This window comes from Mus pahari, chromosome 10 (genome assembly GCF_900095145.1).
Source record: "Mus pahari chromosome 10, PAHARI_EIJ_v1.1, whole genome shotgun sequence".
Classification (NCBI taxonomy): Eukaryota; Metazoa; Chordata; class Mammalia; order Rodentia; family Muridae; genus Mus; species Mus pahari.
The window spans coordinates 32,198,526-32,220,844 of NC_034599.1; the positions used below are offsets into that span (position 1 = coordinate 32,198,526).

The 22,319-nt window shown below is 43.5% G+C and overlaps 2 protein-coding genes across 2 annotated transcripts; both read right to left on the bottom strand.

Moving 5' to 3' along the window:
- Positions 1-1,540: 1,540 nt before the first annotated feature.
- On the bottom strand, positions 1,541-9,384 carry Tbrg1 (transforming growth factor beta regulator 1). The gene is made up of 9 exons (XM_021206563.2): positions 9,083-9,384; positions 7,221-7,291; positions 6,420-6,640; positions 5,430-5,566; positions 5,020-5,166; positions 3,661-3,758; positions 3,310-3,420; positions 2,418-2,560; positions 1,541-1,885 (listed from the first exon to the last, which is right to left on the bottom strand). Exons 1-9 carry the CDS (start codon positions 9,227-9,229, stop codon positions 1,740-1,742), a joined length of 1,221 nt encoding a protein of 406 aa, XP_021062222.1. The 5' UTR covers positions 9,230-9,384; the 3' UTR covers positions 1,541-1,739.
- Positions 9,385-13,625: 4,241 nt separating this feature from the next.
- Positions 13,626-21,339, bottom strand: Panx3 (pannexin 3). The gene is made up of 4 exons (XM_021207890.1): positions 21,159-21,339; positions 18,693-18,835; positions 16,187-16,401; positions 13,626-14,327 (listed from the first exon to the last, which is right to left on the bottom strand). The coding sequence occupies exons 1-4, from the start codon at positions 21,337-21,339 to the stop codon at positions 13,688-13,690; spliced, it is 1,179 nt and encodes a 392-aa protein (XP_021063549.1). The 3' UTR covers positions 13,626-13,687.
- Positions 21,340-22,319: the final 980 nt, after the last annotated feature.

Sequence of the window (22,319 nt, forward strand, 5' to 3'; positions counted from 1 at the left end):
TTTAAAACATTGTGTGGGGGTTATGTATTTCTCCAAATGGAGAGAATTTTAACTGAAGGAGAAACACTGCCCTGCTGAACATTGGCCTGGCATATTCTGTTTCCTATAGCATATGTAAATAATATACATCCTATAGTTGAAAGCAACCTTTCCAGTTTGATGTATTTTAGTAGGATGTGAACTTTCTCAAATTATTTTGCTTTAAAAAGGTACAGGTGCTGACCAACTCCTTAATTTTTGTTTGTAATTTTTTTTTTCTGAGACTATATAGCTCTGGTTGCCCTGGAACTATGTGGACCAGGATGGCCTTGAATTCGGCTCCCTCTACCTCCAAAGTACTCAGATTAAAGGCATGTGTCACTGCACTCAGCAACTCCATAAATGTATGCAGTTAATGGATTAAAAGTTTTTAGTTCAAAAGTTGTAAACTTGTGATAATCCACCGGACTGTACATCAGTGCACCACGTTACTCGGCTGCTTACAGCCGCACATCTACCAGACCAGAAGAGGAGAGAACACAGGAGGGTGGTGCTCCAAACTGGTTGTGGTTTTATATCAGTTTACTAGAGCATGCTCCTTTTATTATATAAAAATATTGGCACATTGGACTATAACCTGAGTAAGAGATAACCTAAGTTTCATTTAGGGCCAGGCCTACAGGTGAATGTATCCAAGCAATGGAAATCCAGCATTGATTCTGATCCTAGTTAGGAATATCAGATCACCAGCCCCCGCAACCCAGGCCTCAGCTTTATTTTCCAAGGAAAGGCAGCCAAGACTAGAAGTGAGAACCTATTCCAAAGACATTTTTTACAAGCCCGACCACCCCTACCCCCACCCTTTAATGGTGTTATGTAGGGTCCAAAAAGTACGACTGTGTCAAACTAAGATGACAATGGGTCTATATGGAAGAAGGGACCTAATCCTCAAACATGTCATATCTGAACATGTGTTAACAGTGGATAAAGTGCATTCTTAATAAGGAAGTGAGTAAAGATGACTTTATCCTAGTTTGGGAATAAACAGAGACCTTGTTCTACTGATACAAGAAAATAAAGCTGGGGTCTGGGTTGCAGGGGTTGATGATCTGATCCGCCTAACTAGGATCAGAATCAAGAATACTGAATTTTCAGCATCTGTGTATGTCACGAATCGGCAGCTGCCACGGACTCAATTTGTTAGTTCTAAGCCCTCTGTGATATTACAGTTATAGCCTTGGGAGGAGGGTAGGCCAGAATGACTCTGCATAGAATTAGTTCCCTTATAAAAGGGATCCAAGAACTCCCTCCCACCATGCAGTCGGAGTAAGACAGTGATCTAAGAACCAGGGGGCAAGCTATCACCAGACATCTTGGACTTTGACTTCCTAGGCCCCCAATCTCTTGAAAGATAAATTCGCTGTCTATAAGCTACCTGGCTTATTGTATTTTGTTATAGCAGCCCAACAGACTTAAGTGCCTTTATAAAGACCTAAGTTCATCTCAGGGAGAGGTAAACAAAAAAATGATCATATCCTGACTACAAGAAGACACAAATAACTGAAACTGCCAAGATATATTTATTAGTAAAAGTAAAAGCAACTGAGGTTTATCCTGGGGCACACTGTTAGCACAGGAATGAACATCCACGATGAAACGTGTATCTTCCCTGTTTCTCAGCTGCTGCCTTCTTCCACAGAGTGAGTTTTAGTTTAAAACTCATAGTGAGGTGAAGGCAGTGGGCTCCACCCCTTTCCTGTTCAATCTGAAGACTGAATTGGGCTACACTGGGATGGAGATTTCAGGTGCTGCAGGTCAGTGTCAACCAAGGGTTCGTGTGTCAGGAACTCTGGCTGGTAAGATGACACAAAGGCCTCATGCTGAAGCTCAGGGAGGTCCAGGGAGCCTGGAAAAAGACAATTCTTTAATCGAACCATTGTCTGGGAATCTCAGGCCTATTTTGCTGGGATGCATACACAGCCTCTTAATTCCTTACACTTGTAAAAGCCAATCCTATTTTGCCCTTAGTTGGTAAAATAAGCAAACTGCTATTTACTTAAAAAAAAAAAAAAAAAAAAAAAAAAAGAGTTACTCTGGTGATTTGTCATACACACAAATCCTGCATGACCCTAATATTCCTGAGTCCCTGATCACTTTCCATTTACGAGAAATAATCCAGACATCACATGTAGGGCCAAAGCCACCACTGATCTTTGACTTCACCTCAAGTCAAACCCTCCCAGTTTCCACTCAGTCTCACTTAAGCTACAGAGGAGGCAGTGAAGTTTCTCAGCATGTTCTGTAACATGGGAGCCCCAGGCTGGCTTCAGATCTCCCTTACTCCAGTCTATGGCTGGCTCAGTTACTACCTAGCAATATGCGATGAGGATACAGAAAACTAAAGATGGTCAGTTTTCAAACCAGAAAGGCAAAAATACCTGGCAGAATGGAATCATCATGGTCGTCATCAAACGCCTGTGTCTGAAAGGCTTCAAGGCTCATAGCTGCATCATTCTCTGGCAGTTCCTGAGAGAGCTGCCCCTTCCTGGGTTTGCACGCATCAAATTTCACCCACTGGTAACTGTGGACCAAAGGGCATCATTCTTGACAGCTGTTTGTTAGTCCATAATAACACTTTCTATCAAAGGGATCAGGTTATTCTTATTCTTTTGAATTAGGTCTTCTCTGCTATATACACAAGAAACATCAGCTAAGAAAAACAACCCAAGCAAACTTGAATAGGCAAGCCTCTGGTGACAGACAACATTGCTCCACAGCACACACAGAAAATGGTGTATACTGAGAATTCAAAATACTCTAAAACATTCTTAGCAATTATGAAAAGCCATAGATTCTATACCTCACGGATGGGCACAGTTAAAATGAAGTACACTAAAATACTATGTCCAGGGTATATATGTAATGTGTATATCTGGATTTCTTGTAACTTATCTGAAGACCAGGTTGGCCCTGAATTCAGAGATCCACCTGCCTCTGCTCCCTGAGTGGGAATTTAAGGTTTGCACCATCATGCCTGGTTCACCATATAAAGTATTTAGAAACCTATAAACAGTAAACCGCATCTGAAACACTTCTCATCTCAAACATTCTGGGTAAGGAGCAACCAACCTACTTAAAGCACACCAGGTAACTGGCTCCTGCTCAACTGTCTACATGGGTAAGTGGGTCAATGTTGCAGCATACTGGTTAAGAAGCAAGCATACCTTTGACACAGAAACTCACACACCAATAAGCAGTAGCTGCCATTTTTGGGCACCGGTTAGTTGGCAAATGGGTACCTATCAATGAAACAGGTTTGCTCACACTTACTTGACACAGTTTTGAGCTTCTGGACAACTCTGAATCAGGTTGTGGATGGTTGGATGAGAAAACCCAAAGAAGTCGGCACCGCATGAAAGTGGGTTAGGCATCAGTTTTCCCCTATGCAAGAGAGAGAACTTTAACTCGAGAGCTTAGGAGATGAAGACAGGCTTAAGACTGGAATGGGGGCATGACCAGATGTTCCCTTTAAGCATTCCTATTATACTGGGAGGTTAGCTACCATGGAGTCTGAAGGATATAGCTTACTTATAAAGCAGATCTCCAAGCACTGAGAGAAAAGGTCTTAACTGTACCAACAGCGATCCTTTTAGTGTGTCCTCAAGCTGGTGGCCAACTTACGTTGTGGCACTGATGGTCCTGAGCAGTTCTTCATAACAGGCATCTGCAGAGGAGCCGACGATGGTATTCTGGGGGTCATCTTCAGGAACGATTTCAAACTGAAGTGACAGAGGAACAATTAGGTCAATTTGCGAGGGAGGAAGAGTAAAGCTTTATGATTCCTATAAACATCCCCAGTCTCTAGAGCTGAAGCTGCAGCACATCCAGCTAGGAGATGGGCACAGGCGCTCTTATAATGCCGCAAAAGCCAAATGCATGGAGACAGACCATCCCAGGATGTCTGGTTCTCTACATCTCTGATCTTTGGCCAATGGTCAGCCCTGACCTTTGCTGCATACCTTTCTTTCCACTAATAGCCCCAAGTCTAAATACAAATGGTATTTAAAGAAACGAGATACACTGTTCCATGCTATCCTCTATTTCTCTGGGAAACAAAAGAGTACTTAGAAATAAATACTCTGGGCCAAAGAACACATTACCAGTTTACAAACAGCAACGTATTTGCTTTTCTTTATCTTTGCCAGTACCAGATATTAAGAAACTAAAATTACTCCATGTAGGAAAAAATTCAAGCTGAATTTTTATCACAAATCATATTAATACTTAAGAATAGAATCTTGTTTGGTGACCTAAGAACATCATCATTATTATTATTAGTAGTAGTATTTTATTTGTCCCTAAGAGGAAATTAAGAATCAGGTTGTAAATTTTCATTAAAATTCTACTGAGACCCTGACTGCTAATGAACTGAACTTACAGATGTTAAAACATGGTACACTGTACAATGCTAAGTTTTCCTACCAGTGTACTTTCTGTGGAGCACTGCTGTGTGGCTGACATGATGTCGAACAGCCCCACCTGCCAGGGCACCAACAGAGATGCTCTATCCCACATAGGCGGCGTAGGTCCTCCTTCACTCAAGGGTCCTTACTTTTCTCGATTGGTAGCTTTTTCAGAAAGTGAGCCAAGTAAGTCTGAAATTGCTGTTTTTGCCTGAGGATCCTTGTATCTTAAGGTGAAGCAACAATATACCAAATAATCTTTCCTGTATGAACTTGCACATAACCTAAGTTTCACTGTTACATTATGTGTCATAGAAATACTATGGTTTAAGGAGAGGACAACACCTAGAGGAATTAAACACAGATTCGTACCCCGGGTCAAACACCCAGAAAAGTGTAGGTGTGACAGGCTAGCCAGTTCTTCTGCATTCTTGTGTTGTATAAATGGTGACCTGAGTATCTTAGAGTGTGCCAGAATTAGCAATGTAGCTAAAAAGCCAAGGGTCAGGAGGTTCTCCAAACAGCAAGAAAAAACAGAACAAAGAAAGGAAAATAAGAATCGTAACGCAGTGAGTACCTGAGGCTGTACACCGCCATCCTTGATCTGACAGGTATACAGACACTTCTGGTCTGGGCACTTCATGCTGGCATACACTCGGGTACTGCAGTAGCCCACAGGATAGATGGCATTCTCATCATGGAAGCCAGGTCGGTTGGTGATGATCTATAAAAGATTCCTTAATCTGGAACTTAAGGCTTTAGAGCCCAGTGAACTATGGTAGCCTTTAGAGGAACTCTGGGGCTGACAAAGAGTGACACAACAAACAGAAGGTGATGGTTGTGAGCAGAGAAAACTGACCTGGTTTGGTAGAGACTAGAGATTTTCTGGGGTTAGTATGGATCAACAAGGGGAACAGTGGGAACAGGGAAGGCTCAACCCCACTCTCATGGTTCTCATTAGCTTGGCCATATGCTGGAATCACTCACCTCCCCCAGACTGTATACTGTCAGACCCCCTAGTCCGATGGGGAACACAGGCTGTCCTGAAGGATCCAGGGCAATGGGCCGAACCAGCTTGCGAGCACCTCCCTCCATTTTCTTTTTCTTGGATGTTTTCTTCAGAACTGAAATGAAAATCTGGGGTCACCCACTTAGGTCTCTTTCAGGGACAAGGGGAGGGGAAATTTACACATGACTGGTAAAGGCAGAAAGCCAATCTTGATTGATATGGATGTTCTTTATGATGGGATTTTATTCCATAAGCCCAAGGTAAATCGAAAATACGGTATGTTAATGCATGTGATATACCTAACTTAACAAACATCAGGTAACAGAGTACACTGCGGATTGTCAAGTGTCACTACAAATGTGGGTCTGTGTAGGAGCTATGGCATCATGCCATTAGATGATATTACTAATATTATACCGCGTATCACTGTTCTAAGAAAAGAACAAAACCAAAAGTCCGATTTTTACTGAATGCACCCTACTTTTATAACATTGTAAAGGTGAGAAAAACACTAAGTTGAACCACTCGGTGTAGGTGAGGTGCCATCTGTATTCACGAAATAGCCATCTGGCCTTTCCCCCAAAGCCCAAGTATCTAACTTGCCTACAAACCAGTTTAATATGCTGCTTACAAATCTTACACTTTTAAGTTCTCTTCAACTGTACAAGCAGCTGAGCTAGCAGTGTGTTCAGAAGGCTGGCTTGCCCATTTCCCTGCAGTGAATGCAGTCCAGAGAGCAGGGGCCCAGAATGAGGGGCAGAGGCCTTAAGCCTGCTTATTCTCATCTGTCACGTCTAATCAGAATCTCTCCAAAGCAGCTCTAAGTCCACTTGCTTCTCAAGGGACTTCAGGGAGTGCTACAAAACACAAGTGGTTACTTGTTACTCAGCCAGAACCAGTTAGTTCTACCAGGCCTTTGCTATCAGTAGAGCCACTGAGGCAACCGCTACACTCTCTTCTTAAAATACCTTCCAGTTTGCTATTCTCTTTGCCCTTCTCTTTCTTCTCCTTCTTGGATTTCTTCGCAAATGGTTCCTCGGCCCCAGTGCTGGGCCCGGCTCCCTGCATAGTTCCCACAGAGCTGGTGGCACCATAAGGCAGGGGCAAACTGGAGCTGTGGGAAGGAGCGGCGGCCTGTGGCTCCCCTTCATTTAGGGCATGTATTTGGAGGAGCTTCTTCAGCAAGTATCTGAGGGTGGAGAGGGATGGGAGAACAGCCATGAACTTCTGCTTTTCTCTCAATTCAATGTTCCGCTTAAGCAGTGGGAATTACAGACTAATGCACAAAGATGATCACACAATAAGGTTCTTATTGGCGACGGAGGCCATGTGGCCCTGCAGGATAATTAATACTTGAAGAAATCAAGATAATGGCTGGAGCTTCTCTTGAACCTGCAGGGATCTTCTACCTTTAGGGTGGAAGGCCTGAGGTGTCTGGAGAATATTCATACGAATTGAATTAGAGGTATCCATATACTGTAGCTTGCATAGGGAAGAACAAAACCAATATGTGTAGAATGAGAAACAGTGGGTTTTTTTTTTAAATCCCTTGTTTTTCATGATTGGGAAGTTATTTGGGTGGGGAAATACAACACAGGTTTCGAATTCCTCTATGTTGCCTCAAGTGGTCAAGGGGCTTTGTGATATTTAGGAATCCAGAGGGGGGGAAAAAACAGACACCATAATAATATCAATCCACATTCATCACCAGCACCAGTAATAATGATGACAATGATAATAACAGCAACAGCAAAACGAAGCTGGCTCACCTTCTTTCTTCTTTTGCTTTAAGAAATTTTTCCTCAAGACGAGCAATTTCATCACAGATGGAAGCATTTTCCTTTAAGGAAGAAAAGAAAAAAAGAAAAGGACTATAATCCCATAAAATGAACTTAAAAACTGAGGCTCTTTTCTGGCGACAAGATCTATATCTGAGATTGAAAGACCCCTGTGTGCTGCACAGGGAAGTGCGGTTCTACTCTGCACGAGCTGTTAGTAAATACAGCATCTGTAGCTGGCTTGGCAGGGAAAGACACCTGCTATGCAAGCACCATAACTTGAATCTGAGCCCCAGAACCTGCAGTGCAAGGAGAGGAATGAATGAACTTCTACATGTGTTCAGAGGCACACACATAGTGATAAGAATAAAGAAACTTCTTTTAAAAAAAATCTGTAGGGCAAAGTGTTTGGGTTCTATTACAGGCAGGGTAATTGCAGGGACACCTTTGGATGAAGAGGGACACTCTTAATGCTCACGCCAGAACAAGATGGTACACAAGGGCTTGCACTCTTTGGGCAAATCAAGGGGTGTGGCCACTCCAATTAGTGTGGCCTTTGGCAGAGAAAGGATATAGGATTTGGATTTAATTTAGACCCCCTTCAAAATTTTTTTGTTCTCCACTACAGAATTCTAAAGACTATCTATGCTCACAGCCTTGACCTTGCAAAGACAATCCCACCTACTGTGTCTTACAAAACAATTCCTTAGAGAGAAAAAAAAAAGGATGAAAAAAAGTTGTGTGTGTAAAATTCTTAATTAATCATCTATTTGCATATACCCAAGTACCCATCATTCTTTACTGATGGCTTAGTCTTGAAACCAGCTCTGAAGGAAATGCCTATTTTGGCGTTTCACAGGTGGAGCCTCAAATTGGTGTTCAAGGATTCGTTGGTTTAATTAAGTACACGAAGATCCTTTAGCTTCATAAGATCTTCGTGTACTTAACAAAACCAACAATATCTTTCAATGTCGAATTTTAAGCATTAGGCAGCTCTGACATGAGGTGACAAGAGAGAACAGTGAATTAAGGTGTTGACTTCCTGATTTACTCATATTTCCCTCGACACGTATACAAGTGTTAAATGTTTCCTTATACGTCTACAAAGACCTAATATGTTTAACTTAGATTTTGTAGAAAGAGGCGTTAAACTCCTGGTTCAGATGTGAGGGTATTTGGACTGTATACCTATTACCAAGCCAGCACTGAGGTGACTGGCTAAGCTAGAATAGTCTATTTATTTTAGACTATTATCAGATTTATTAGACCCTAATATTTCTTGGCTGGAAAAGAAGTTCACTCAACAAATCCTAAATCCCTACAATTAAACCAGGAAGTGTCTATACACCTCGGCAGGAGGAGGTAGCCTGCTTCCTGATGTGAGTTCCACTTTCAGTTTCGGGTGGAGGGAAGGCAGAAACACCTAGAATCCTCGTCAGAGGGAGCTAGCTCCAACCGGGACGATTTTGAAAGATTCGGGTGCCTGTTTACGAAAGCATCAGCCCTGGCGTTAGGGCTGGGCGTACTTAGGAAATAGGCCGTGTAGAGTAAATCACAAACTGGAATCAGGGTATCCAAGTTGGAGTTGGGGCAAGTCATCCCTCTGGGCTTCACTTCAGTGTGCTCGCCTTAAAAGACACTCCATAGGCTCGAAGTAGCAAGAAGGTAATGACTAAAGTTTGCTGGCGGAGCACTCCAGTCCCTATTTATAGAGGAGTAGACAGGACTAGAGGAATAACTTATGCAAGGATATGGAACTAATACCCCAAGCGAGGCAACTAACGCTGGACTGATACTCTTCCTCTGAGAGAGTTGAGGTGGGGAAAACAGTCCCCACCCAAACCCAGACTCACAAACACCGTGGCCTTAGCAGCTCTGCGCAGCCGCAGGTACTTCAGCCGGTACTTCTCGTTCTGGCTCTTCCTCGGGAGCCTTTTCATCCTGGCCTTGCCGGACAGCGGGGTGCGCGGCTCGGAGGCCAGGCCGCTCAACACGCTCATGATCTAGAGCTCCGGGTCGCGGAGTGGGGATGGAGCGCAGGCAGAAACAGATGGCGATCCTCCGCACTTCCCAGTCGATTTCCCCAAGGAAGACCCGCCGGAAGTTGCGCAAAAGCACCGCCACGTGTAACTTCCGGGTGTGGAAGTTGCGGTGGTTCGGACCTTAGCGGTGGGCTGGGAGGACGGGTGTGGCTCAGGGCTGCTGGGGGCTGGAGCCGGAAAGAACCGGTCCTACCCGGCTGTTAGCCTGCGAAGTAGGGAAGAGTTTAAAGTCCTGATGCTGACGCTCCGGCAGGTGCCCTCAGGGGAGTGCGCGCCCACGTCTGCTTTCCCTGATTGCTCTGAGCAGCAGGCCTTCCTGGAGCTTTTAGCAGACTTAAATACAATCCTGGGAACCCAGTTTCCTATAGGTACTGATCGCACAAGTGTTTCTTAGGCTGTGAACTTCGGGAATAGTAAAACGAGACCTTGATTGCCCCAAAACTTGGCATCTAGTTAGCAAACTGTTTTAATAAAATGGTAAGTAGCACAAGGTCGGCATTCAGTGGTTTTGAAATGAAACCAGGGGCGTTTCAAGTACACATATTTCCTATTATTTTTTAGTTTTTTGTTTTTATTTATTTATTTTGTTATTTTTGTTATTTTCCTTGGTTTTTCGAGGCAGGGGTTCTCTGTGTAGCCTGGACTCTCCTGGAACTTGCTCCATAGTCCTGGTGACCTCACATAGTGTGGGATCAAAGGCATGTGCCACCATCCCTTGGCTAAACCCCCTATTTTCAATAGTTTAATCTTTATAACTAAGATCATCTGAAGAACGGGTAAATCTTTATGGTGCAAGATTGCCCTAGGCCGGACAGCCGGCTTACATTCTTTCAGTAGTGACAAACTAGTTGACTGAGCCTCTTTTTCACATTTTTTGTTTTTGTTGTTTGTTTTCTCGCTCTCAAAGTAAGAAACGAGATGGGGTGGATTTCCAAACTAGTATACTCATACAAAAGATAATTATTGTTAAATTCTCAAAATCTAGACGTTTATGGTTGTATATGGAAGTTAAGAAGGGTGTTACAGAGCCGCGCGTGGTGGCACATGCCTTTAATCCCAGCACTCAGGAGGCAGAGGCAGGTGGATTTCTGAGTTCGAGGCCAGCCTGGTCTACAAAGTGAGTTCCAGGACAGCCAGGGCTACACAGAGAAACCCTGTCTCGAAAAACCATTAAAAAAAAAAAAAAAAAGAAGGATGTTACATAATTAACGCGCTCACTGAATTACTAGAGAAAAACCTAATACTAATAAGGACAACTTAGAATTCAGTAAGTGACCCAGGTATTTAATCTCTGAAAACGAAAAACTATTGCAGTCTTGACAAAATGCAACCCAGAGAAAAAGCTTGTAGATACTCTTCTATGACTGCACATGTAACAAGCTGCTTTTTTTGAACTTGGTTGGGTCTTAATAATGCAACTCCAGGGTACCATTTGCCTTCACAAATGTACCTAAGGTGTGCCTGTGGATTTATTTAGTTTTAAAAGCCGTTAGAATTGTGACAACTTATAAAATACACTGTCTTTGAAAATATATACTAGAATCCTAGCTTGGAATCTGAAAGCATTCATAGTAATCGAAATTGACTTTATTCTTAATAAAACATTACTTTTAACTGCCTGATTTGCTGTTTAGCTGTGTTTTGTTCTCATAGACTTTGAGATCTATGGGACTTTATTTGTATTTTTCATCTTCTTTGTGTGTTGTGTCTATGAGGAGGGAAGTCCCAGCCTCTGCTTTGGTCTGCAAGCTCTTTTGGCCAGTAGACTGGAATATTCCCAATCATGTTTATTATTTCTTTTTTACTTGAGACTTTTTCTTTTACAACTAAGGCACTTTTCTTGCAAATTTTACAAAAAAGAAGGTATTATTTATTTGTTGGCTTTGAAAGACTGGGTTCTTACCAGTGTCAAACTCTCTGTGTAGAGGAAGATGACCCTGGACTCCTGATTCTCCTGTTTCTACCTCTCAAATGCTGGGACTATAGGCATAGGCAACCATGTCCAGCTTGGGGAATATTTTTAAATCCATGGGCTGTGGTCTAACTCAGTGGCAAAGCACTTATATAGTAGGTGAAGAGCTCTGGGTTTGATTTCTTGCATTCCAAAAGGAGTGGGTGGATGAATGAATGACTGGATGGATGAATGAATGAATGAGTAATAGAGGCCCCAAGTTCAGTTCCAAGAAACCACATCCTGTAGCTCACAACTATCTGTAATTCCAGCTCTAGGGGATCTGACATGGGCATTTGCACTCACATGTGTACACACTTGTCGTCCATATAGACACATAACAAAGGTTTGAAAACAACAACACCAACACAATAATAACTCCCCCCATCCCAAACCACCAACACACCCATAATGCTGCCTCTTTGGATGAACTACTATTAATATTTTAGTATATGTTTTTATTTATTATTTATTATTTAATAATATTATTTATTATATTTTATTATATTTATTATATATTATATTTATTATTTTAGTATATTATTTTTATTTTACTTTTTTCTCCCAAATCATGGTGGATCAGATTTCCTTTTTATGGTATTTCTTCCCATGATCCTCTAGAAAGATCCATGGCAGGGCTGGATTAGAGAGCTGGACACAGGTGAAGGGGAAGGAGGAGGACGTGATGGGAGAGGTGGTGTCTTATTAGAACCACAAAGTAAATGTTATTATAACAAAACTGAGATCTTTTGAGGACAGCGATCCTTTGCTAGTGTACATGTGGGGTGAAGCGCTCGGGTATCTTTGTTTTTGATATAGCAGGAACTACTTAACTGGAGCTTCTAACTGCAAAGACACATTCTGGTAGTCAGGAAATAGAGCTACAAAGATACAGTGGTGGTACAGCCATTCTATTCATTTTAAAATCCAAATCAGGGGACAGAGCGTTAAAGAACTTTGTTAAGTTGTACAAATAGGGGCAGGGCTTGGGGTATCTTCTGGGACTCCTTTTTCTTCGCTCCATTGCTCATGTCCATCTTTCACCTAATGGGGAAGCAAGAGGGCAGTGTCTAGATCATGAAAGCGCTCTGTACTCACTGAATAATTGGACTTATTAGTGACATGAGATTTTTTTTAATGTCATCTGTGAGCATCTATAAGCTCTTGGATTTCTTTATGTAAATTACATGAATTTGTCAGAAGCAACCTGGCTTTTCTATTACCTATATGAAGAGGGATCTAAATGACTTGTATAAAAAAATTCTCTCAAGAAATACATAATATACAGTTTAAAAATATTTATTAAGAGTCACCAGGGTACTGGTAGAACACTGTCTTTTGAATCAGAGCAAAGCTGTGACAATTAGATGCAAGGAGGAAGCAGTGAATGGAGAATGTATAGAAGTGGATCGATAGGACTTTCATGTTCATCTTGCTTAATACTTGTTTACTTTTTTTGTGTGTGGAGATCAGAAGATAACCTGGAGAATCGGTTCTATCCTTTCACCATTTGGGTCCCAGGCATTGAAATCAGGTCATCAGACTTGACAGCAAGCCTCTTCACCTACTGACCATCACTGGTTGGCTGTAGTATCCTTTGGACTATTAAGAATACACCTAGTTTCATTAAGATTTTAGAAGGTGTTCATAGTACATAATCTGAGCCCTCATGGAAAAGAATTCTCAGTTTATATCATAAAAAGCATATCGGACTCCTAAAGATTCAACTTATGGCCTTGTCTCTGTCCTTATGTCCCAAAGCAGATTACAAGTTAAAGCCATCATTATTTCTTGTCTCATTGGCAGGCTACAGAGTGCTTGGCAAGGCTGAAAATGCCCACAAAGCAAGATGGGCAGGCCAAATCAAAGAGTTTCAGAGGTTCATATCCTTATTAATCTCTTATTAAATTGTTCTACCTGCCCATTGTGGGGACAGAAGCATGACTTCTAGAGTGGGTGGGCCTTGTGAGAATTTCCCTCTGTAAATGGCCTTTAGAATCTTTCTGAGTTCAATGTCTGCACTTCACTTCAACTTGTTCCTTTAGCACTACTCTCCTCCGAATGTTGTAAACTGAACTTTTCAGTTTTTTGACTCTTTACTTCCAGACTTCCCATTGAATTTTTATGTGTTGATTTTGTTTGTTTGTTTGTTTTATTTTTGTTTTTCGAGACAGGGTTTCTCTGTATAGCCCTGGCTGTCCTGGAACTCACGTTGTAGACCAGGCTGGCCTCGAACTCAGAAATCCGCCTGCCTCTGCCTCCCGAGTGCTGGGGTTAAAGATGTGCGTCACCACACCCGGCCATGTGTTGCTTTTTAACTTCTTAAAAATTCAGGACATTTCAGCTGAATCCAATCTTAACCATTTTACGTGGACATCGTTATCATTTTTCTGTCTTTTACTCTGCATAGCTTGTGAAGGAGAGTTACTTTCTATAAAACTTATCTATGTTTCTTTTTTTTTAAACTATGCATGTTCATCATATGTATGTTGGGTGAGATGTTTAGGTTTTGAGGGTTCTAAGCCAGCTACAAAGGTCATAAAATCAACCACTGTGTCGATGTTGTGTTTCTGGGTGGTTGTATCCTTCAACACACTTAAGACACTCAGCCAGCTAAAAGAGATGAGCTCAGAGATATTTGCTCGGAGGAAAAGAAGAATCACATTGAGGTCATTAATGGGGCATCCTAGCATCTTCCTACTGAGGAGATCAAAAGCTGGGAGCATCTCATAGATGGATAGGAGTCCTTTGTCCCACCGACATAGCCGTGTGAGGTTGTATATTATCACTGGGACCAATATGGTGTATATTGCTGCACTGGAGACACTCACAATCTGGAATACAGACAGGGAGGTCAGCCTGCATGTGATCAGCTCTGGCACATGGGTCTCTTCATGTAGCAGCCCTGTCTTGATGAAACAGCTGAATTCTTCTTGAAAGAAGACATCTAAATGGAAGTGGCCAAGGTACAGGTAAGTGGCTGAGGTAAAGAGCAGTAAGAGGGCATTCCTCAGGAGGTAGGTGGCCACTAGCCAATGGGAGCGCTGCTTGCATTCCAGGTACCGCTCAAGCAAGGGAAATTCAAAGTACCGTTCCTTCCGGGCCCTGGGCAGGGGGAAAAAAGGCATTGTTAGGGAGGACCATGTAGAACCATCCCCCAAAAGTCACTTGGAAGACTAGCAAGTCTGTGTATCTAACATACTAATTTTTTTAACCTTTATTTTGATTCTGTGTGTATGGCTGGTTAGTCTGTATGTTTATCTGTGCACTCCATGCATACAGTGCCTACAGACACCATAAGAAGGCATTGGAACCCCTGGGCCTGGAGTTACAGGTGTTGTGGGCAGCCATGTGAGTATTAAGACTCTTAGCCAGTCCTCTGCAAGAACAGCCAGTGCTTTTAACTGCTAATCCATCTCTCTAGCTCCAAACATGATATTCTTAGTATTGGAGAAAATCTGTATTCTTTCTGTAATCACAACCACAGTTCTTCCACCAGAGGAGGCGTGAGTAACCCCCAGTTCTCCAAACATTGTATGCAGTGTCTTAAGCCCATGGATGATCAATAAATTGTGAACGATCACAATCCCAAAGAGTTTTTACCCAGGAAGGTTAAATGAAGTCCAAAGCTGAAGTATGACTGGCAAAGCAATAAACTTATGATTGGTAATGTAAACAATGGAGTTCTGTGTTCTGAGTATGATTTTGAGGCCAGTTCATTCACTTAGTACAGATTAATATGTAAACAACTTATTCTTGAGAGCCATGCTGGCAAGGTTACAGGTAAGCCTGTCTCTGCTTTGAGGAGAAGGGCTGATAAGATATACCATATTCAATAAAATTAATACTTACTGCTAAATGCACGTAAGCTATAGTAGTTGTGACTATTAGGAGATGGAGTAACAGTGTAAGTAGAGGGTTCAGAAACCATGATATCTCCACCATACTGGCTTAAATCTGGACTCCAAAATGGCAGAGGAACTTTTAAAAGGCGACACAGCATACACAGAAGATGATCACAAATCTTAGCTCAACTCACTTCTCACTGGTACCTGCTGCCCATGCTAGACCCATTTAAAACTGCACCATCCTTATCTCTTAGTTTCCAGCTCCCTTCCCCGCTGTTAGTTTTGCTTCCTTCATACTGCTTGTCATCTATTAAAACATGTTAGTGGGTTTTGTTTGTTTGTTTGCTGGTTGTTTGCTTTCCTTCAATAGGATGTTAGCCCAATACTGTTAGGCACAATCTTGTTGCCTTTCTCCTGTCCTGAACAGGCATAAGAGAGAGGGGGGTAATCTGATGTACTTATCACAGTGTGCCTGGTATTTAGATGGATGAATGACGAATTTCATCAAAGATTTGCTCAGGGATGGGAGACTACTTAGGCAAAGGAGAAGTTTTTCTGTTGCGTAGATGAGGTTAAGTATCCCATATCTCAAATCCCAGGGGCCTGGGGGTGTTTCAGATTTGAGCGGGTTTTATTTATTTTTATTTTGAAATATTTGAAAGTCTTTAATACTTTTTATTTTTTGCAATTGGTTTTGGAGTGCTGGACAATTTGGAGGTTAGGAACACTCAAAGTGTAACTAGAAATTTGAAAAGTAGTTGACAATGTGCTTGAGGCCTTGGACAGATATTTGAATTCCAACTTTTTTTTTTTTTTTTTTTTTTATGCTAGGCATGAGTGGAGCTAGCTGAGGTTTCTGAGCAAGGGAATAGGATACAAAATAATACTTTAGAGCTATTAATCCCCGTGGTTCAGGATCTGTCAACTAGAGACAGATTCTCTTCTTCCTATAACAATGAGAAAGTTCATCCCCTCCCCTCCAAGAATGCAGGGATGAACTGAGGACTTGGCTGTCTTGAGAAGGATGGCATAGAGAAAATATAAATATGATTATGCACGGGTATCAATTTACTGCTCCACAAAATCTTTTAGAAGAAGCTAGAGGGGGCAACTCACTTCTCTAGCTCATCCCAGAAGACATGGGGGTCAGAGCTCTTCTGCCGGATCTGCAACATGTGCTGCACCAGGCGGATGGAACGGTTGTAAGACTTGTCCAGCTCACTGATGATGAACAGCAGGTCTGAACTGAGGGAGGGCACAGCTACATATTGCCACAGCAACACTGGCAGATACATGGCCACAGCCAGGGCCAGTAGAGAGTAGGGAAGAGCCTGCAAGAAAGAGAAGGCTGAGGAGGGAGCCCAAGGTGCTGGGGCTTGAATGACAGCTAAATGGGGGGCTTAACTGCTCTGCTGTTCTCCTTTAGAAGGAAGAGAATGTATATTGTTGACTACCCAAAGCACTCTGTCCATATGGAATAATACAGTGAAACTAGTAGAAAAGGGACATTATATCGCTATGTTACCTAGATCCATGGTCTATGGGTTTTCTGACCTATGGTTAGTCTGGGGTGCCAAGGAGAAGAGAAATAATGAAAGCAAAAGGATAGAGGGTAAAAACTGTTTGGTAGGGGAGAACTCTGCCTTCGCTGTCGCAACACAGCAGACTGAGTATCTAGCTGGAGATTATGATCAATAGTGGCCCCGACATCATAGGGAGAAAGAATTTTATTTCTTCTGTGTGTCCTGTCCTATGCTGGTCTTTTGTGGTCTCTGGATCCTCAGTGAGTGATTGTCAAATGGCAGTTACAGATACTCTTGGAATTCCTTGGGGGTCATTTCAGGTATTCAGATGATGCAATGGAACTTTAGGAATGTGTAGCTCTAATCTTCTCAGCTACTCTGGTGTTTGTAAAGAATCCTCACCACTTCCCTATGCAGCCCTCAGAGGAGCCAACCTGCTGACACCTTGGATTTCTGCTGCTTAGGCCACCTTTTGTTACAATGGCTCTGGCAGAGTGTAATAGGACTTTTCTCTAAGTTTCCTTATTATATTTAGGCATCCAACAGAGGGAGGCCCATCTTTTTATTCATAGTACAGTCTCAACTTGTGAAGAATTTTCAAATCTACATTTGTTGCTAGGCAGTTACTGTGCGTTATTTCATTTGCTTTTTACAAGGATACTGTTAGTGGGATGCCATCACGGTGTCTATTTTTACAGTGAAGGAAGCTGCAGCAGGGCCAGGTCAAGTAGATACTGCACAGCATCACATACTCAGCAGGTGGAAGATCTGTAGTTAGGATGGAAGTTTAGATGCTTGTTGTCCTAATGACTCTTCAGCCCACAGCTTCTTCCAAACTGCTTTGTCTTTGTAGTGGCAAGTTTAGAGGAAAAGATGGAGGGTACACCTGAGGTGTGTGTGTGTGTGTGTGTGTGTGTGTGTGTCTGTATGTCTCTGTGTTTTCTGAACTGCAAAAAAAAAAAAAAAAAAAAAAAAAGACCAGAATAGGGCCTCATGTAAAATTATGAGCATTTTACTCTTATTCAAGAAATAACATCCCTGAAAATAAGCCCTTCACTTCTATAGAGTATATTCCTGGGAGTGAGGAGGAGCCAAAGAATCTGGGTTCAGGTGTTTTGACCTTTCTTAACATGAACCAACTCCAAAACCTGTGGACATGTCACTATTTTGGCTGACCTGCCAGTGACAGAGACCTCGTGTACATTCTCCTTCTAGTCTCTGGTTTTGCTCTCTAGGATGACAAGAAAGAACAAAGCCACACTTTAAGGACCAAGTGAACAGGAGAAGAGGGGACTAGAGCAGCAGATGGTTGAAAGCTTGCCCTCAGTTGCCTGACACAAGGCACTGGTGTGGGGAAAGGTGGCGGTGGGCTGTGAAATAAACAAACTCTTCGCAACTCAGAACCAGAAAAACTCAGGAACTAGGGATATGGGTGAAATAAAAAAGCAAGAGCATAAGTCGGTCTGAAACAGAACACTGAACAGCCCGTGTGACAAGCTGGCCTGCAGACTTTCTATAATGTACAGCATTTAATCAACCATCCTTTTCTGTTCCTGATGGAGGACTTGGAGGAAGTAGACTCTATGCTTACATCCACTGCAGGCAGAAGGACTAGCCGGAGGGGTTGAGAGATGAAGCCAGGTGAATGAGTACTTAGTCATGGAACCCATGACTGAGTTTGCCTAGGGCTAGCACTCAGGCTTGATACCAGCTGCATTCTCCTTTAGTTAAGGACCAGATGACTCTTCTCAGGCCTAGATACTGATACCTGAATTTCTCTACAATGAAGTACACCAGAGGGATCCCTTTCACCTAAATCTGCTTGTCAACAAGCCTCACCCACGGGCACACAACTTCCAATCAGATGATAGTGGACAGCTTTCAACTGCAGACTAATGGGTACACCAGAAACCAACAGGCATTTGAAGGACCCCTGGAATATGAAAGTCAGCTGGCAAAAGGAATGGGCAAGGGCAGAGTGAGGTGGAAGGGAGTGTAATGGCTAAGGGTGGAGTGCTGCGTGAGAGAGTTTAGTGGTTCAGTCTACCCCCAACTTCCGAGCCTGGAAGCTGTTCTGCAAGGCCCTCTGTCTGCTTTACCTTGTGAGGCCAGAGAGATTTCACCTTGTACTGGCCAGCCTTGTCCTGCATATGGTGAGCCAGTGAGTCCCAACACGAGCTGTCCACATACGCAGCCTGCCTGACACTGAAGTTGCTGGGAGCGAAACAGCTGATCGGAGATCCTGCAAAAGGAGCAGAGCTTTGAGGCAGCCTTAGGTGCAGCAGATGGATGGAAGTCAGCCACTCAAGAGTTTTCTGGGCAAGGGGACATCCTTATAAGTTGGTAGCTTTCTGTGGAGGGCAGGCCTCGCCTTCTTCCTGAGCATCAACTTTCTAGGCCCTGTACGGCTGTGTCACCGGAGGACAGGTCATGATGAAGTAGGACACACAGTTTGGCCTGTGCTGTCAATGGACTGACCTGGCCTTTTGGATCTGATGGGCCTTTTCTCTCAAGGTTCCTTCAGACTCCCATAAAGGAAGCTATCAGAGACACCTTGAACTCAGCATTTTGCCACCAAAAGGCTTTGATAATGACATAGCCACTCGAGAGAGATGACAACCTTTCAAACTGTTTTTGAAATGATCACATGTGTTTGTCATGTTGTGCAAATGTCCTGGCACACTCAGGGATCAGAGGATGACCTTGTGGAAACTGCTTCTCTCCTTTCACTAGTTCTGTAGTTCTACCTTGCGAGCACTGGCGCTGAATTCAGGTCGTCAGGCTTGGCAGCCAGCACCGTTACCTAATGAGGCATCCTTCAGCCTTGTTTTGTTTTGAGACAGAGTCTTACCATATGGCTCAGACTGACTTCAAACTTGTCATCCTTCTGCCTCTGGTTCCAGAATGCTGCAATTACAGATGCATGGACCATACCCAGATTGAAAGAAGGCTCTTTTATTTTGTAAAACACAGAGGACTAATGACTGGATTTCTGCATGGGAAGGCAAATGGGCTTGGATGAGAGGCTCCAGAGCTCCTGTTTCTAATCAGACAGAGGCCGAGCTGGGAACCAAGCCTTTGCTTCTTTTGATGTGAAGCAGTAAAGAGAGAGAGAGGTGGAGCACTTTATCTGGAAATGCTTTAAGCTAATGGGCACAGACAGAAATGAGAGCCAGGGGCCCAGTGACTGCCATAGAGGGGACAGGCTTTCTGAGTTAGCCCGGTGAATAGAGCATTGCAAACATGCACATGTCTGTTTATGTCTAGGGTCATGGGGAAGAAGCAGGGGTTTGTTCAGCACCTCTGAACAAGGTTGTATGAACTGCGCAAAAGGTGGGAAGGAGTGCAGGGAAAAAAGTTTGTTTATAGTGGGCTAAGAGAAAAGGATTTTAAGCTCTGAAGAGAATACAGAGTCCCAACCTCTGTAGAAGCCAAAATAACAGTTTTATCATTATTTTGACATAAAATGTACTAAAGTGACAGCTAATGGTTATTTTAAACACATATTGCATGTTGAACATGTTCTCTCCTTCACGCTCCTCATCCTCCCCTTGCTTGTCTGCTCCTCTTCTGCAATTACCTTTTTTTTCGCAGTTATTCTTTATTTTAATAAATAAGTTAATTCACTTTACATCCTGATTACAACCTCCTTCCCTCCTCTCCTCCCAGCTTCACTCTCACTCTCCCCTCCCCCCAACATCACCCCTCCCCTTCTCTGAGAAGAGGAACACCCCCGCGGGTACCAACCCACCCTGGTACATCAATTCCCAGCAGGACTAAGCCCATCCTCTTTCACTGAGGCCAGACAAGGAAGCCCTAGCCAGGGGAAGGGGATCCAAAGGCAGGCAACAAAGTCTGAGGCAGCGCCCCCTCCCCCAATAGTTAGGGGACCCAGATGAAGATCAAGCTGCACATCTGGTACAAATGTGTAGAGATGCTAGATCCAGCCCCTGCATGCTCTTTGGTTGGTGGTTTAGTCTCTGTGATTCCCCCACCGGCCCAGGTTACTTGACTCTGTAAGTCATCTTGTGTTTTTGACCCCTCTGGGTCTCTCATTCTTTCCCCTCACTCCCTGAGCCCCGCCTAATGTTTGGCTGTGGGTCTCTCTCTGCATCTATTTCTATATAGAGAGGCTGGATGAAGCCTCTCAGAAGAAATTAGTTATTTTTTATTGTAAGATTTCCAAATTGACTTTTGTAACTGTTTGGTGCTTCTGCTCTTCTGGTGCTCCATACTTACACGCACCACCTGCCCCTTGGGAATCCAGTCCAGCCCAAAGCCAGGCAATTTTTTTTTTTTTAAATTTATTTATTATATGTAAGTACACTGTAGATGCCTTCAGACACTCCAGAAGAGGGAGTCAGATCTCGTTACGGATGGTTGTGAGCCACCATGTGGTTGCTGGGATTTGAACTCAGGAACTTCGGAAGAGCAGTCGGGTGCTCTTACCCACTGAGTCATCTCACCAGCCCAAGCCAGGCAATCTTAAGATAGGAGCTAGCCCACTTTATAGCTGTTGCAGGGTAAAATGAAGTCAGGTCTCTTACCACTTGTCAGCAGCTTACCTGATGAGAACTCTTGGGCGAAAGCCAGAGACATCAGCAGCAAGGGAAAGCCCACAGTAATGAACTTGACCATCTTATCCAGGGGCAGTTCCAGGCGCAGTCCTTTGAGCCGAGAGCCCCTGCGGTCAGGCAGCAGGGCATCAGAGAGCATGTACTCTGCAGCGGTGTGTGCAAGCGACATGATGCTGCTGAGAATGGGGACTGGGGTGGGGGGGATACAGAGGAAACTGCTACCCCAAGCGATCCAGGTACAGTGGAGTGACAGATTCAGGCAGCTAGCTTCCAGTGGACAGTGTCGCAGCACCAGCCTCACATATCTGTGCTAGGACCAGGCAATGGTTCTCTACATAACTGATCAGGCTCTGAGCCAGACACCCTGGCAATTAGAGGAAGACATAACCTCGGCGAGTCCTCATTGGAGGAGGGTCAGGCTTTCCATGTGGTTGGTGCCAGACTGCTCGCCCAGATTGTTTCCCAACAGACGAAGCACTGTGGCTTTATGCTGTCCTCTGATTAATACTGTATTTTCAGCAGTGGTGGAGAGAAGGAGGGCCGTGGGCTCAGCCCCCCATGTAATTGGTGTGGAATTTGGGTGGATACTGCTTAAATGTGTCGAGGGCTTTCATTTTGTGGTTTGGGGTGGGAACGGAGCTCCCAGCATTCATCGAGGATGGTTACTCCATAGAGCGAGCTTTGTCTCAGTGACGTGTTTTGCTTAAGGTCCAGACTTCTTCCCTGAGACTGCCCTGTATTTGATGTTAATTTTCCTTCCCCGATTCTAGACTTTCAACAGTATATTTCAGCTGTGCTCAGCTTACCCTTTCTCTGGGAAGCCAGGGGGAGGGGCGACAGTGTGCTGTAGTGGAAAGAGCATGATCTTTGAACTTTGGGAGGAAATGTCCTTGTAGATCCAACAGTGCTTATATTTCAACTGCATGACTTGTTTTTTCTTCTCTCAAGGTTCAGTCTGTGAGGAAACCACTGGATTGGATGTGTAAATGAAAACACTCTTGCTAGATTGTGAAAAACAGACATGCACTATATTTTGGTAAGTGTATACAGGGCCAGGTGTTAAATGATAGGCTGCCAGCCTGTGACACTCTGGGGAAGTGGTGGAACGCTTCAAAGGTTGGGCTTTGGTCACTGGGGCATGTCGTTGAT